The 15,828-nt window shown below is 41.6% G+C and overlaps 1 protein-coding gene across 2 annotated transcripts; it reads left to right on the top strand.

Annotated features, from left to right (window-relative positions):
• Positions 1-6,284: 6,284 nt before the first annotated feature.
• Positions 6,285-7,467, top strand: LOC147619111 (protein SPIRAL1-like 2). Of its 2 annotated transcripts, none has more exons than XM_086774547.1 (3): positions 6,285-6,401; positions 6,645-6,953; positions 7,038-7,467. In XM_086774547.1, the coding sequence occupies exons 2-3, from the start codon at positions 6,660-6,662 to the stop codon at positions 7,113-7,115; spliced, it is 372 nt and encodes a 123-aa protein (XP_086630673.1). In that variant the 5' UTR covers positions 6,285-6,401; positions 6,645-6,659; the 3' UTR covers positions 7,116-7,467. The 2 variants fall into 2 exon arrangements, with proteins under 2 accessions (XP_086630673.1, XP_086630674.1); XM_086774548.1 differs by having other exon boundaries at positions 6,367-6,501.
• The last annotated feature ends 8,361 nt before the right edge of the window (positions 7,468-15,828 follow it).

Below are 15,828 nucleotides of genomic sequence, written 5' to 3'. Positions count from 1 at the left end.
TGAATGTGATGTTTTTTACGATTGCAATACTGCTTACTTGTTTGAAATATTGTATTCATGTATTGCATATATTTATGTGTAGCCTATAAAGGTACCACACATGTTTATGGACTATCATGTGGGTGTCATCTGAGAGGTGCATTACACAAAGATGGTCGTCCAAGACCTTGACCCCTCTAAGTCAAATGTGGGTGTGCTCCTCGCACAATTGGTGTGAGGACAAGAGGAAACTCCACAGTGAGATGGTCAGGATGGTTTCTAGTGACTAAGTATGCGTGCTGGTACTTGACATCATAGGGCTTCTAACATTGGTACTTAGAGTGTTCATGCTTTTGGGATATGTGACAACCAACATAAGTGACTCTTAGGATTAATAGAGATTGGTGTGTTGAGGCAGATGCGAGACATTATAGGGCTCCTCTGATCGGAGTGGTCCAAGATTGTTCAGGCTCATTGGTACGTGTATCGTCTTAGTCTAAGGATTACGATCATGGTGTGAGGAGATTTATGTGGATTGAGGTGACATTGATGTGTGTTACTTATGTGATGTGGACATATTATATATGCATGGTTTTAATCAGTTAAATATGATGTATATTTTATTTTGAAAGGATTGTTTGGAGTGTTTGTGTGAACTTTTGTTTTCTATAAAGTGGTATGCATGAGAAAAATGGTAATTTCAATTATGGGTGTACAAGTTTATACCGACTCTAGAGATCCAATGTGGGTGGCAGGATAGACCATGGGATTGGTGGATGGGTAGGCTCTGAACCTATGAATCTAGTTGAAGTAGGAAAAGGATTAAACATTGGAAAGTGGGTGGTCGGGTGGACCCGAGAAGCAGGTACTTTCCAAACATAACAATTTTGTAATATTTAGAGCGAGAAGAACATAGGACAAACAATTTAATTGGCATAAATGAGGATAGGTGCATTGTCTACATAAAGGAGGAGTTATGACATCTTGTTAAGCTTGAAAGAACCGCTCATGTAACCTGCTTGTGATGAGAACTATGAAAGGAATACACATAGAGGAATTAGTCACCTTTCTTGTGTGAGGATTGTTCTAGTGAGACTGAGGAGATTTGATGACATAGCCAAGCATTAGGACATTATGATATGAGGCTCCGAGTAAGTTGTTCTACCCTGCGTGTGATTTCCTTGCCATTATTAGAGGGGTAGGGTCTTATAGCCTCTTCTTTATGGATTGGCCACACCACTTGTGATCTCATATCGATTTTTAGCTTTATGTAGTCACAAACTTGGACTACATAATGATAGTGTCTTTCGTGTAGATAAAGAGCAACAGAATGAGAGATGAGAGGGAGCAAGTACTATCATAGTTTACATAATGTAAAATGATGCCTACAATTGTATATGCCATCGTTCTACAAGGATGAAGACGGAACCTTCTATAATACATATTTGGAGCATATCTAAGAGGAGATGGTAGATTACCTTGCTTGATTTGCACCACAATGTATATCTCCACTCCCCTCCCCCTCCCCCTTACCATCCCCCCTCTCTCTCTCTCTCTCTCTCTCTCTCTCTCTCTCTCTCTCTCTCTCTCTCTCTCACACACACACACACACACACACACACACACACAAAATGGGAACTCAAGACTCACGAAACACATGATGCTAATCATGCCCTTACATTCCCTTAAGTGTTAATATCCATCACATAATGACCCTAATATCACACTAAATATTCAAACCCTAATCTAGGTATGTCAACTTTTAGCACATATTGGGATCCACTCCATAACTCCAAGAAAGAAGAAGAAGCATAAATGCATTTGGAATTAGTGATTTCCACTTCACACTGGGCACTTTTCTATATGTTAGTTCCCTTGGCCTTTGTCTTTTTAGCTAGCATCTTTCCTCACATTGCATTGCTCTTGTCCAAGCTTCTTTCATGGGCTTATCTTGTGCCTTTTTCTATCACTTCTTCATGTGTAAACTGCCTTCACATAACAGCAACTCTCCCTTTCCATACTATGAGACTATTAGAGCTTGAGGATACAGGCTCCCATGGAGATGATGATGGTGAGAGTGAGTTAACCCTAATGTGATTAGTGCTCAGATGAGCTAAGGTGGGTGATACCTAAATATAATCATAATGATGAATGACTAAACTAATTAAGCTTTAGGATCAAGCACAATTATGTTACAATATTAAGACTTATACTTATAAAGAGGTTTGGGAGCTTGCTTGATTCCATTGCTTGAAAGTGACCTCTTTTATATGAGGGAAGTATAACAAGGCTTTGGTAGCTGATGTGGGATAACTTTGACTAGGTGACTTGGCACTCTAACATCACTCATTTCAACACCCCCCCCCCTTGATGCTAGATTAGGTACAATTTTTAGGCTTTCACTCTTTCTCTCTCTTCCTTTGTGCTAGGCTACTTTGGACCTTGTGCTACTTTGGCTATAAATTTTAGCTTGAGTGTATCATATGGCAATATAGCTACCTTGGCTACTAATTTTAGCTAGAGTGCATCATATGGCACTATAGCTACTTTGGCCCTTGTGCTACTTTGACATTATAGCTACTTTGGCTATGAATTTTAACTTGAGTGCATTATATAGCCTCAAAGGCTGATTACATCACAATTTTGTAGAGATAAGAGGGGTGAAGACTAGAATGGTCCTTTCTCTAGAAGAAGAGTACATTTTTTGCTAGAGTGTCTTTGACCTCGATGTAGTTTGCCTGCTTCTTTTTGTGATAGAAATCTTCTTCTAGGTGACAAATTTTTTCACAGAAGTCACAAACAAGCTTTGGTTTATCTTTATTGTGACATTCATCCTTTGTGTGACCAAGTTTTCCACAATGATAGCATCTTGGAAGTTGAGGAGTTGATTGATCACTTGAATGTGTAGAGTGGTTGATCACTTGAATGTGATTTGAATGGTTCTTTATCCTTAAATTTTGATTCACGTTCAAAAAAAAACGATTCTATGTCTTGAATCTTAGTATTGGGTACATTTTTAAGTGTAGGCAACAAGTGGTTCATATGGTTCTTTATCAACACTCTTTAACAACACATCAATAGATTCATCTTCTTCAATAACCTTCTTCAAAGCACTAAGTTGTTGCTTGATACCTTTGAACTTGCTGATTTGTTATGCCACGATCTCAGTGTCCTTCTTGTCGAGCTTGTAAAACTGCATGAGAAGGTTGATCTTTGAGCTCTTTGAGTCGGTACCGAAAATCTTGTTAAGCTCCTACCATGCCAATTTGGCATCCTTGATGCTGGCAATGTGACTAATCACATCATCATCGAGGGTTTGAGCAATGAGGCCCAATGCCTTGTTGTTTTAAAGTGGTTCAACCTCCATCCTCAATTAGGTGCCAAAGCACCTTATGCATAAGCAAGTACATGGTCTTGCTTTGCCATGTGAAAAATCCATCACCATTGAATTTTGAGATAATTTCTACATGTTCCATGATGATGAGAAGGGGGTCTTACCTTGAGCCTTGATTTTAGTGCTCAGGCAGTGTCTATCCCTTTTATTACAAGTGGTAGTGCAATGATGAATTCAAGCTTAGTTTAAAAAAACCAAGCTAGTGAAAAATGCAAGGTGTTTGTGGAAATCATGCATTGTAGTAAGATGTGAATGAATTTTGGTGCAAATGATGATTTTCCAAAAGTAGAACACCCCCAATTGATGAGTTATAAGCTCAATTTTTGCCAACTACTATTAATTAATCGCTAATAATGGTGATTATGAGATTAACATAGTGATTAACAAAGCTAAAGGTTGGAGGATGCTGAGCAAATCAAAGGTGTTTTTGATGGGGCTTTCTACTTAGCCTTATTTCCCTAGATTAGGAGTGGCCCTAGCTAAAGATCTAGCTCAAATCACTTCAAAAACAGTGCAAATTAGCATATAGGCTTGATTGATTTTTTGATCCCACCAACCACACCAATAGATAAAATACGTTCAAATTTGGTTTGTGAGTAGCTTTATAGCATTGCTAACCCACAGCTAGGAGGGTTTTGGTCGATTGTGCAAGTGACGAGGGCAGAATGGTTGAAATAACTAGTTGGTGTTGCAAGGTGAAAATTGCAACCTGGAGACCGTTTTCGTTGAATCCGCCTGGTGGGATTGGACATCTTGAGATAAGAAGGAAGTGGCTAAGAGGGCTTGGTCAATGGTTAAGAGGGTGAGGAGAACAGGGCTATGCAATCTTAGCCTCTCTCTTGGGTAGAAGATAAGATTGGAGTTAAGTGAGTGATAATGGCTAATGAGCTGAGATTAATGCAATATAAGCTAAGGGATATGAATGCTAAGCTATAGGGAGAAAGAGTTTGGCTCTGATACCATGTTAGAACTTGAGGATCCAAGCTCCCATGGAGATGATGATGGTAAGAGTGAGTTAATATTAGTGGTAAGCTGAGCTAGGGTGGGTGATACATAAGTACAATCACAATGATGAATGAACTCAAGCAAGGTTACAAGGTTGCTTAGCAATGGAATATGACCTCTTTTATATGAGGGAAGTACAACAAGGCTTTGATAGCTCATGTGGGATAACTTTGACTAGGTGACTTGGCACTCTAGTATCACTTATTTCAACAGAGACCACTACTTTTGCCAGCTCATATCATTTTTTAGCTTTATGTACTCAATAAACTTGGACTACATAATGATAATGTATTTTGTTTGCAATTAAAGAGCAAGAGAATGAGAGATGATGAGAGAGAGAAAGTAATATCATAGGTCACATAGCGTAAAATGAGGCCTATAATCATATATGCTATCCTTCTGTAAGGATGAAGACATAACCTTCTATAATACATATTTGAAGCATATCTGAGAGGAGATGGTAGATTACCTCAATATATTTGCACCATGATGCAAATCTCCACTCCACTCCACTCCCCCCCCCCTTCTTCTCTATCTCTGTCTCTCTCACACACACAGACACACACACAATGCTTGCAAATGGAATGAGGATGTGGACTTGATCCACCTAAGAACTTGAAGCCCCATTGGAATGTTGCATTGAGTCACCCTTCAAGTGCCACCTTACAAAGAAGGTTGCCCACCACTTAGTAGCACAATGCACTCCCCCCATGCAAGATTAGCGGCATGTTTCTTTACATGCAAAAAGTCAAACTCTTATACCATGTTGCCATCTAGTGTTCCATGCATGCAACAACCACCTTCGAAAAAAAGAAACTTTTAGTTATTGCATTGCCACTCTAGTACGCACACCACCTTTGAAAAAAAAGAAACTTTTAGTAATTGCATTGCCACTCTAGTACGCACCACCTTCAAAAAGAAGAAACTTTTAGTAATTGTATCGCCACTCTAGTACACTACGCACCACCTACCCTTCCATGCATGCAACAACCATCTTAAAAAAAATAACTTTATTAATTACACATCACCTACCTTCCACTCATGCAACAACCATCTTGAAAAAGATAACTTTTATTAATTGCATTGCCACTCTAGTACTGATTATGCATTCAACAATAGCTTAGCACAATCCAAACTGAAGAAGGCAAAATCTTTGATGAATACAAAGCATATAGCTCTATTATCAAAGGGGAAATGCCAACAAATATCTTTCATGCACGAGTCTTAGAACGGTGTATTTTTGAGTTGTTGGTAGTCTCGAAGTTTGACATGGCCATAGAAGTATGTTGGAAATACTGTCCCACATAGCTGCATAAATACTATCCCACATAGCTGCATAAACACATCATTTTTATAATGAAAACGATATATACATGTTTTGGATAAAGCATGCGAGCGTATGGAATTACCTCAACAAGGATAAGAGCCTATTCCCAACCTATATATGTGTAGATATGGCATGATGACATGACAATCAATACTTATTGACAACATATTCAATAATTTCTAAGGTGACTCTTCTCTTCGTTTATACCCTATTCATGTGTATGATAAGACATGATGTATTAATATGTATTGAATTTTAGAATAATTTGAATAGGAGCCACATTGAGTGCGTATTTCCGTTTTGATAACCACAATCAGGCTTGATTTTTGACGAGCACCATTGCCTTTCAAAATTGATGTGTTTGGTAAAGTATAGCAGGTATTTTTATATTTTAATATAAAATTTAACGAATATTTTAAAAATTTGCAAGTATTTTATGGCCGAAATGCTCAAAAACGAGCGTGATGCCTGTCATAAAGCAACTATGAGTGCAACCCATAGAAAGCCGTTTTGTTGACAAAAACTCATGTGTGAACAAGCTCCAAAAGCGTTGGAGCTAGCAGGTGAACGGGTGGGTAAGTTTGAAATCCCCCTCTTTAGATAAAAAAAAGTCGACGTTAAGCGGTCTCGTCTCGTTTCAGAGTTTCTTTCGCCATAGCCAGCGCTTGGTTCCACGCGGAGGACGAGCGGCGACAGGTACTCTGCGTTACTCGTAGTTTGTCTTGAACTTACTGTGGATCATGTTGAGCTGAGGGCGTTGTAGGTGATCTGCTCTGTTCTGTCGATCTACCATTAGGTTGTTTCCCTTGTCGCAATGCGGCTGGTTTGTCTACGCAGGAAAGTGTGCAAGGCAGTACTGATCTGATGGTTTAGTCCTCTCGTGTGTGTGTGTGTGTGTGTGTATGTCACGGGTGCGGGGGCGGGGGCGGGGGCGGGCAGGAACTCGCGATCGCGATGGGGCGTGGGGTCAGCAGTGGGGGCGGCCAAAGCTCTCTCGGGTACCTGTTTGGGTCGGATGAGCCACCAAAGACGGCCGTGGCTATCAGCCCTCCTCCTCCTCCTCCTCCTCCTCCTCCCCTTGCCACCCAAAATCGCCACCCCCCTCCGCCTCGTGCTGCTTTTGCCGGAGCCCCCAACATCAGCTCAGCCTGGGAAAGCAGCAACGCCGACATCCCTGCTGGGAAGCTCGGGAACAACCAGAACAACTATCATCGGGCTGAGGGCCAGAACACAGGCAACTTCATCACGGTGAGTACAGACATCGATTACTCCCTCTGTCGATAGCTTTCCATGGCAAATCATAACGAAACGATGATTATATGTGACGCGCAGGATCGGCCGTCTACCAAAGTGCACTCGGCCCCCGGAGGAGGGTCTTCCCTCGGTTATCTCTTTGGAGGAGGGAACTGAAGTTGCATTCCCCTTCTCTTCTGTGAATAGCCCCTCATGGCTTCCTTCATTGTTTTGCTTCGAAGACATTCTGTAGAAGTAATTACGTTGTTTTTTTTTTGGTTAAGTACTCTACTCACACACACTAGATTCCATAGTTTACGCCATGAGATTTAACCCACTCTCAAACTCCTTCCTTACCACCGCACTAAAATGCGATTGAGATAAGTAATTATGTTCTACTTTGAAGGATTTATGTAAATATATTACACATTATATGACAGAATTGAACCTGCCCCTTGGGAGGAGAATGGTGCTACCTTAACCACCCACATTCTCACATAGTCTTAATTTCTTGGCTATTGTTCCCATCCCCTACTTTTTGAGAGTATATTCCTCACCTAATTTGTGAACTTGTTCTTAATCGATTTTCATTTTCCCTCCCTTTTTATCATACACAGAACAATATCAAGGTAGCATGATGATCAAAGTTTTTCTGAATAACAATAGGGCCCTTGGTGTCAAGTTGAAACATTAATGTGTTCATGGATAAATGTGTATTTATTTCTTGGCATAGGAATTAGGCGGAGTAGACTATGACAATGTTTGTGAGTAGAGAGGTGCTTATTAAGTCAATGTTTGGTTGGTATGGAAAGGAATGAAATGCATGTTTGGGGGTAAGGAAAGTAATGGAGGTGAATTGAATGCTCTTTTGTAGCAAGACTATATAAAGAGAATGGGTGTTGAAATCCCCCAGGGCAAGAGGAAGGCAAAGGCTTAGCACCTCTCAGCATGAAAAACTGCCAGGGTTGCCACTACCGACTCCACTTGCAATGGCCACTTGAGACCTTTATTGGAGCTACCTCAAAGGCTCAATGGTGATGGTTGGGTGGGCGACAAGTGGAGCTACCTCAAGGCTCAATGGTGACTACATGGGTGGCAATAAATAGCTCGCCATGTGACCTTCAAGAAAGAGGTGGGACCTTGGTGGTGTGGTGATCTAGATAAAAGGCTACTTGTTTAGGCATGCATTTACCATGGAGGCTTGTAGCTCTAGAATGAGATTGTACGAGACATGCATCTAAGAAAGTTTGATGTTTGATAAGAGTGTTGTTTCCATTCATTTACACCCAAGAGATAGATACTTGTAAGAGGACATAGATTTTTTGTTTACAAAGCACGTTCAAGGAAGTGGAGCTCATGGCATGGGTGTTGCAATCAATCGAACATTGGTTGGGAGTTGAGACTCAAGAGACATGCAAAGAATTAGAACAGAATAGCCTCCCCCCACACGCACTGTCTCCAGCCCCCCTCCCCCACTCCTTGCCCCTCCCCTCTCACCTCATTACTTAGTGAACTTACAGAGAACATAAGAGTGGATGGCTTCATACTTAGGATTCTAGGAAATTTGTTGCACAAATTGTGATTATGTCTTATTAACCAATGGTTGCTATGGAAATCTTAAGTCATTACCATTGTAAGGAGTGATGAAAACCATCATCAACATGGTAGAGAACTCATGATCATAACCCTAAATCTACTAAAGAATCTTGGCACACCTACATCAATTGCCTTCCCTTAGGTAAGGTGGGGTGGGACATCCTTGAGAAGCCTCTACAACTCTTGTGAAAAGATGCAGGGGAGAAGAGAGCTTGAGCTCTTGCAAGCACACACACACTCACAAAACCCTAATAGAGAACACAAAGGTGAGAGGCTAAAAATCTTCTTCTTCTTCACACAACACTCAACACTCCATATACAAAGATAAGAGTACACACATATGAAAAGATACTCAACCAAATACATACTAGGGTTCTCTATAGTGTGAACCCAACTAAAATGAGCTGGCACTATAACTATGCCAGTCTCTAGAATGGTTGTCACACAGTCTGTCATCCCACTGGTCGCATATCACCCATGATCTCACCAACCATGCTAGTGGTGTAAGTGTGGGGCTTATCTCCTCAGGTAGGTCATCAGTGTCCATCGTCTCACTAGATGAGCTCGATATCTCAACACTTCTCCTCGAGCTCAACTCCATCTCATGTACACCAAGCGAAGCCTTGAATTTGCAGAGCTTCTCTGTACCTAATGCTTCGATGAAGATGTCAGCTACCTAACCCTGTGTGCTGACATAAACAAGATCAACGTCTCTTGCTAAGATCTTGTCTCTGACAAAATGGTAGTGGACCTCTATATGCCTCGTGCGAGCATGAAAAACTGGGTTCCTAGCCAACTGTATACTGCTAACGTTGTCACAAAAAATGATAACTTGTCTATCCACTGATAGACCCAAATCTGCAAGTAGCTTTCTCAACCAAGCTACCTCACATGCTGCCATAGCAACACCTCTGTGTACTACTACTCGGTCTCTGTATTGGATAGAGCAACCGTAGGCTGCTTCTTGCTGCTCCAAGTCACAGCAGTACTCCCCAAAGAAAACATGAAGCCACTAGTAGATCTTCTATCTGAGATACTACTAGCCCAATCAGCATCTGTGTATCCATGTACACATATCTCTGTCTCCCAGTTTCATAAAATAGTCCACAATGCAGAGTAGATCTCACATACCTCAGTATGCGTCTCAATGCATCCAAATGCGGCTTTTGAGAAACTTACATAAACTGACTCACCAACCCAACAGCATAGCTCAAATCTGGTCTAGTGATCGTCATGTAGATCAAGCTTCCTAATATGCTCCTATACATAGTAGGATCCTCCAAAATCTCTCCTAAATCTGCACTAAACTTGCCATTTCAATCCATTGCCACTAAGATAGGCTTACAGCCTTTCATACCATGCTTGGACAACATGTCCAAACCATACTATCTCTGCAGTAATCCAATACCATGTGGTGACCTAATCACCTTAATGTCCAAGAAATATCTGAGCTCCCCCAGATCCTTCATCTCGAACTTCTGTCTGAGCAAGATCTTTACATCAAAGATCTCTGTATCATGGTTCCCCGTAATGATCAAGTCATCTACATAGATGACAACAAGCACAATCCCTCTATCACTGTGTCTCACATACAGCGAGAAATTTGCATTAGCTACATGAACGTCAATAGTGACAAGATATTCTGAAATCTTGTCAGACCATGCTCTTGGTGCTTGTTTTAAGCTATACAAGGCTTTCTTCAACCTGCACATATGCTCGAGGTGACTCACATCCTCATAACCAGGTGGTTGCAACATATACACCTCTTCCTGCAAATCCCCATGCAAGAATGCATTCTTTACATCCATCTGATGTAAAGACCATTTCTTTGACACAGCCATTACTATCACAACTCTCACTGTTGCCATTTTGGCAACTGGGCTGAAAGTTTTCTCATAATCAATGCCATATATTTGTGCATATCCTTTGGCTACCAATCTAGCCTTGTACCTGCTTATGCTTCCATCACTGTTATGTTTTACTTTGTACACCCACTTGTATCCAATGGCTTTCTTGCCTTCAGGAAATTGCATTGAATCCCAAGTCTCATTTCCATATAGTGCATCCATCTCCTCATCCATAGCTTTCTCCCCACACATTTCTAACAACCTCATCAATGCATGTGGGCTCTACAACCTGCACAACCTTTGCCATGTATGCATAGTGATGTGCCACATAAACATCATAGATAAACCTCTAAACAAGATTCTTCACTCTCCCAGATCTTCGCAGCTTTGCATTCATGGCTTCCATAGTCTTCTTTACACCAGGTGTTCTCATAGTTGGGATCCCAAGCTCCTCATCAAGGCTCATCTCTGAGCCACTAGACTCTCCATCAACATGAGAATGCCCTGCAAAAATGTCAGGCATACAAAGGGGCTCAACGACTTTCTCTTTGTCTTTACGTGATGTACTAATCACATTTGCAGGACTAGTAGTATGACGCAGCTTGCCACTCCATGGTCTATCAACAACTGAACCACTAGATGAGGACTCTCCTAGTCCACTCAAAGACTCTGATTGGCTGAACCACATTCTGTGCAACCACATTTCCACTCACATCAGCCCCAACAGCTTCTTTTTCAGCAGCATACCAGCTACTCATCTCATCAAAAACAACATCCGTGCTTACCCTCAACTCACATGTAGCAGGGTTATAACACCTGTATCCCTTTTGCTCAAGGGAATATCCAATAAACACACATTTTTCAGCTTTTGGAGATCCAACTTAGTTCTCAGCTTATCTGGCACATGCACATATGTAATGTATCCAAAAACTTTTAGATGAGACAAATCAGGTTTTCTGCTTGTAAACCTCTCCTCTGGGAGTTATATCATGTATGGTTGCAGTTGGAGTCCTGTTCATGATGTAAGCTGCTGTAGAAACAGCCTCAGCCCAATAGCTATGCGGCATATTCTTCTCTTCCATCAATGCTCGCACAATCTCAGCAATGTGCCTGTTTTTTCACTCAGCAACTCCATTTTGCTGCGGAGTGTATCTGCATGTAAAGTTTCTCCGAATACCATTTTTCTTCAAAAATTCAAAGAACTCATTGGAGAAGTACTCTCCCCCTCCATCTGACCTCAGGCACTTTACATATTTCCCTGTTTTCTTTTCAACCATAACTCTGAAATTCTGAAAGTGAGAACACCTCACCCTTCTCCTCCATGAAGTATACCCACACTTTCCTTGTGTGGTCATCAATAAATGTCACATAATACTTGTAGCCTCCCATAGACATGGTCTTCGTAGGACCCCATACATCTGAATGCACAACATCTAGTGCATTTCTGCTCACATATCTGTTACGTGGAAATACATGCTTTGTTTGCTTTCCAAATTGGCATGCTTCACATATTTTCTATATACCTTCAACTTTAAACTTTGGCAGCCCTGTCACAATTCCTTTAGTCTGCATAGACTTCATTCTCTGCACATTCATTTGTCCAATTCTTTTATGCCAAATGTCTATGTCTGCAACAATTCCTGAACCATTTGCAAACATCGCAGCACTCACTTCAAGCATGTTTACATTCAACGTAAACATTCTGTCCACTCTATTGCCTTTTGCAACCAAGCTGCACTTGTCTTTAAAGTCTTCAACATAACAACCATCAAGGTTAAACTGAACCTGCAAACCCTGCTCAATCATCTGGCTAACTGAAACTAGATTCTTTGTTATGTTCAGAACATGAAGTACATCTGCAAGGTACTTCACTTTGCCATCCTGCATAGACAATGGCACATCTCCAACATGGGCAATTGGATGAGCAGTGTCATCCCCTGTTTCCAAAAAACCTAGTCTTTCAAGGTTCTTCATCTCCTTGAACTACTCCCCATGACTTGTCATGTGGTTCGAAGCACCTGAATCAACGTACCATACATCATCTTTATGTGTTGCTTCAACATTTTCAGACATGGCATTAATGACATGCTACATAACAAAACCTTTCATTATCCTCATTGTTTCTGCTCGAGGATGCATAGTTGTTTTGCTGCAATTTTCTATTTTGCATGTCAGACTGCTTCTTATAACAATCTACCTGCACATGTCCAGGCTTACCACAATAAAAGCATCCACGTGTATCATTATACTGCCTCTGTCAATTTCCATAACCTCTTTGACTCCCCCTACCTTTAAATTGGCCTCTTCCACTTGCATGTTGTTGTTGTTGTTGTGAATTCTGGGACTGTTGTTATTGTTACTGCTGGCCATAATTCTGATTACCTATTCGGCCATCTCCTTGACCGCGTCCACGGCCTCCTCTACCTTTTTCTCTTCCTGAACTTGTGTAGAAGGCATATTGCTCTGAACTGTTTTTGTTTTGTGATGAAGACTGTTGGTCTTCACCCAAGCTCTTCTCTTCTATAATCAACATAGACACCAAATTTGTGAAATTGGGAATGTTTTCCCGAGTCTAAAGAATAGACGTCTTGAATGCCTTGTGTTGTGGCCTGAGACCACGTAGACAGAATTCCACCTTATCATCATCATCTACTAAAACACCAATAGATACAAGGGATTCCACAATACCCTTTGTCTTCAATGCATAGTCATTCACAGACATACTCTTTTTCTCCATAGTATGAAGTTCATTCTTCAACTGTATCTTTCATGCCTTGGTATTTGTTTCATAGAGTTTTACTAAGGTGTCCCACGCCTCCTTGGGAGACTTGGCATCCTGTATGTGTCCAATCATGGTGTCCTGTATACTGATAGAGAGCCAATACATAACTTTTTTGGCTCCTTGGTTCCAATCCTTGAACTCTTTCATGTCTGTAGCAGTCGAATTGATTTTTGGTATCTCCTGTGCCTCTTCATGCTCACCTTCTATGTAGTCCCAATAACCCTTTTCCATCAAGAAATTCGTCAACCTGAACCTCCAAGCATGGAAGTTATTCTTATCAAGCTTCTCAGCAACAATCTGGTATATGCCATCATTTGACATCTTGCCAGACACACAAATTTACCAGAAATAGCACTCTAGTTTGTGTCCTGCACAAACTGCTGTATTTTCTACAGTGGTACTGTAGTACACTCAAATGTCACAACCAGTGACCTCAATGTGCATACATACACCCAATGGCAACTGTTGATCTCCTTACAGCACACACAATGTTTGCACAGCCAATCTGTCTTCCTGCAGTTCTTAAAACAGAGTTCTGCACAGAATCGATGACTTACTCCCACAGTGCTTGAAATCGCATGCTTTCTGAAAAACGGAGATGCTGACGTGCCCGAAACGCGTTTTCGACCCAAAAATTGGGCCGATAGGATAGTATAGATGCCCTATAGCTTTACTCCCACGAAGACAGCTCCTCAATCAAAGATTATTTGCCAGTGCCTCCCATACAACCCCCGACACAAGGGTGTAGTCGCCAACACAAATAGGAAAGAGTAGTTGAAGCTCTTGCCCTAGTACCGCTTCCTGTGCTTCTCTTGCTTGTAGCTCAGCCCTTAGCATGAACCAGGCTCTGATACCATGAAAAGATGCAGGGGAGAAGAGAGCTTGAGCTCTTGCAAGCACACACACACTCACAAAACCCTAATAGAGAACACACAAGGTGAGAGGCTGAAAATCTTCTTCTTCTTCACACAACACTCAACACTCCATATACAAAGATAAGAGTACACACATATGAAAACGTACTCAACCAAATACATACTAGGGTTCTCTATAGTGTGAATCCAACTAAAATGAGCTGGTGCTATAACTATGCCAGTCTCTAGAATGGCTGTCACACAGCCTGTCATCCCACTGGTCACATATCACCCATGATCTCACCAACCATGCCAGTGGTGTAAGTGTGGGGCCTAACCCTCAGGCGGGTCATCAGTGTTCACCGCCTCACTAGATGAGCTTCGATATCTCAACATCTTGTTCACTCCCTTAATGGCCTTCTTTATGGGAGTATATTTGCATTATGAGAAAAGCTCTTATATATAAGGCCTTATGTATTCACACATTTAAAGTATGGCTAGTCAGGTGTCTATAATACATGCATGAAGAACATTCACATGGATCACACTACCTAATTGCCACACCCACTTGGAGCAAAAATTATCAGATGTATTCCATTGGACATTTATGAGCATCCATCTAAGTAGTTGAAATAGACATTATCGCTTCATATCTTGATTCTTTCCTTGTGTTACGTGTTTGTTCTTCTTGGAGCAAAAGTTACCATACGTATCCAGTGGACTTTTATGTTGAGATATCGAGCTCATCTAGTGAGGCGGTGGCCACTGATGACCCGCCTGCTGGGGGATAGGCCCCACACTTACACCACTGGCATGGTTGGTGAGATCATGGGAGATATGCGGCCAGTGGGATGACAGGCTGTGTGACAGCCATTCTAGAGAGTGGCATAGTTATAGCGCCAGCTCATTTAGTCGGGTTCACACTATAGAGAACCCGTGTATGTATTGATTGAGTACCTTTCATATTCTGTGTACTCTTATTCTTGTATATGGTGTGTTGAGTGTTGAGTAGAGAAGAAGAAGATTTTCGGCCTCTCACCTTGTGTGTTCTCTATTAGGGTTTTGTGAGTGTGTGTGTGTGCTTGCAAGAGATCAAGCTCTCTTCCCCCCTGCATCTTTTCATGGTATCAGAGCCTGGTTCGTGCTAAGGGCTGAGCTGCAAGCAAGAGAACCACAGGAAGTGGTACGAGGGTAAGAGCTTCAACTACTCTTTCCTATTTGTGTTGGTGACTACACCCTTGTCGGGAGCTCTACGAGAGGCACCGGCAACGATCTCTGATTGAGGAGCTTTCTTCACAGGAGTAAAGCTATAGGGAAACTATTCTGTCCTATCGGACCAAATTTTCTGGGCCAAAAACGCGTTTCGGGCGCGTCTGGACCTCCGTTTTTCAGAAAGCAGGCGATTTCGAGCACTGCGGATAACTCATCGATTCTCTACAGAACTCTGTTTTAAGAACTGCAGGAAGACAGATTGACTGTGCAGACACTGTGGGTGCTGCAAAGAGGTCTACAGTTGCCATTGGGTGTATGTATGCACATTGAAGTCACTGGTTGTGACATTTGAGAGTACTACAGTACCGCTGTGCAGAAAATACAGCAGTTTGTGCAGAAAAACCAGAGTGCAGTTTCTGGTAAAATTGTGTGTTTGGCAAGATGTCAAATGATGGGATAACTCAGATTGTGGCTGAGAAGCTGGATAAGAATAACTTCCATGCTTGGAGATTCAAGTTGACGAATTTCCTGATGGGAAAAGGCTATTGGGACTACATAGAAGGTGAGCATGAAGAGGCACCGGAGATACCGAATATAAA

The sequence above is a fragment of the Cibotium barometz genome, chromosome 34, assembly GCF_041138505.1.
Source record: "Cibotium barometz isolate CiBa-2024 chromosome 34, ASM4113850v1, whole genome shotgun sequence".
Taxonomy (NCBI): Eukaryota; Viridiplantae; Streptophyta; class Polypodiopsida; order Cyatheales; family Cibotiaceae; genus Cibotium; species Cibotium barometz.
Note: the sequence above shows the minus strand (reverse complement) of the source record. Positions and strands in the feature narration are given on the sequence as shown.

What these genes read in the sequence shown, in the direction of transcription:
- LOC147619111 (XM_086774547.1), top strand. Translation starts at nt 6,660, where the DNA reads ATGGGGCGTGGGGTCAGCAGTGGGGGCGGCCAAAGCTCTCTCGGGTAC. An exon ending in ACACAGGCAACTTCATCACG is followed by an intron (nt 6,954 to 7,037) that starts GTGAGTACAGAC and finishes TGTGACGCGCAG; the next exon opens with GATCGGCCGTCTACCAAAGT.